This window comes from Palaemon carinicauda, chromosome 35, assembly GCF_036898095.1.
Source record: "Palaemon carinicauda isolate YSFRI2023 chromosome 35, ASM3689809v2, whole genome shotgun sequence".
Classification (NCBI taxonomy): domain Eukaryota; kingdom Metazoa; phylum Arthropoda; class Malacostraca; order Decapoda; family Palaemonidae; genus Palaemon; species Palaemon carinicauda.
In genome coordinates this window covers 53,947,174-53,948,916 of record NC_090759.1, presented here as the reverse complement: position 1 = coordinate 53,948,916, position 1,743 = coordinate 53,947,174, and the positions used below count along the sequence as shown (strand labels likewise).

The 1,743-nt window shown below is 29.9% G+C and overlaps 1 protein-coding gene across 1 annotated transcript in view; it reads left to right on the top strand.

Annotated features, from left to right (window-relative positions):
* Positions 1 to 575: 575 nt before the first annotated feature.
* Positions 576 to 1,743, top strand: part of LOC137627475 (uncharacterized) — a 5,908-nt gene continuing 4,740 nt past the window's right edge. Inside the window, exon 1 of the mRNA XM_068358559.1 lies at positions 576 to 629. Within this exon, the coding sequence (XP_068214660.1) occupies positions 618 to 629 (12 nt within the window). The 5' untranslated portion in view covers positions 576 to 617. The remainder of the gene's footprint in view (positions 630 to 1,743) is intronic.

Below are 1,743 nucleotides of genomic sequence, written 5' to 3'. Positions count from 1 at the left end.
CATGAAACATTTAAATCTTAGGAGGAAAATAGTTGGGATACATATTTTTATTGAGAAATTCTTGAAGGGAGGTGTATATTTTTTAGGTTTTAGAAAAAAAATCAACGAGCCCTTATAAGATTATAAGGAATGCAGATTAAAATCAGATACGAAGGAATACAGATTAAGAAAAGATATGAAGGCTCAAAAATTGTGAAAACGAACCACTAGACTCCATTTTATTTTCTCTTTGGAAAAAAATTATTTTGGGAAGATGAAGGTTTATTAAAAAAAATCAAATGTTTTAAAGTTTCCTGAAGCTTACTGTATATAGAAAACAGTTATAGAAAACATAGTAAGAATAGTTTATTTAAAATGAAATAATAGAACTGAAACTCTTCCTCCTTGGGAAACAGCTGAAGGAAGAAGATATAGTTTCGAGCGAAAGGAAAGAGACTTCGATTGCAATTGTTTCTTCTTTTTTTTTTTTTTTTTTTTTTTTTTTTTTTGCAATTCCGGGTCAGAGCCGGGAGAGCATTAGCCTTGAGCCGCGGAGGCGGGCCTTTCCTTTTCCCTTAAGGAGTATATATGCGAGGTGTCGAGGAGGGGCAGTCATCAGAATTCCATCCTTGAACATCATGAAGATCACTGTAAGTGACTCTGCCTCTTTTTCATTTCGTTTCTATCATAGTGGTGGTAGTCAATGTGTTAAAGTTTATATACAGAATATACAATATACATATATGCTATATACAAATATACAAATATACAATATGCAAATATACAATATACTAATATACAATATACAAAAAAAAGAAAAGAAAAAAAAATAGCGTTACACTTTAAGAGCTTGTGTGATACACGTGCGGTAACAGACTCCTCGTTCTTTCATTAATTGTTTAGCATGAGAATGTTTTATGTTTTAGAATTTACAGCTTTGGTCGTATAGACTTTTTGTTTCATGAATTGTGCCTATCATTAAGGGATGAGGGATGTGCAAATCTTATGTAAATGCTATTCCTTCTTAGCAATGGCATAAACTCCATAAATTGTTATTGATTTCGTTAATTGATTCTGATGTAAATTTGTAAGTATATAAACTACTAATGCTTCTTTCTTCCTTGCATTATGTATTGGGAATTTGTAGTTTCTTTACATGCCATCCGATGTGGCCAAAATCTTAGCGGATGTAATGAAGACATCTGTATTATGAAATTTACTTTATTGTATTAGGCTACATAATGTGGTTATTGGTTATACCCGTTAACAATCTAATGTTCCGGTTAAATTTCATTAGAAGTTAATTTTCGTTTGGATAAAATTAGTACTTGATCTTACTCAATTCATTTTTTCGAATAGATTCAAAAGTAGTTTGATTGAACCAATTTTATTGTTTTCACCTTGCTTCAAGTATAAGTAAATTACAGTAATTTGATTATTCTAATTAGATTCGAATATATGTTAATTCGAAGAGATCTATTTATTCATATATATTGAAGTCCAACTTCAAATTCAAATGTATTTTCATTAAAATTTTGAATCGATTGAAATACTCAGGGGATGCAACTTATTATTCAAATAGATACAGGCTAGTTATAGTATCCCCTTTTTGTCAATTTCATCTTAGGGACAATTTTTTTTAAACTCTGTTGCATTGCAGCTTGATTATGATCCGAATGATCTTTTTTATTATTAGATATGATTTCATAATCAATATTTGATTTGGAAACATTTATTCATACTGTATATTGCACTGTAGATGCT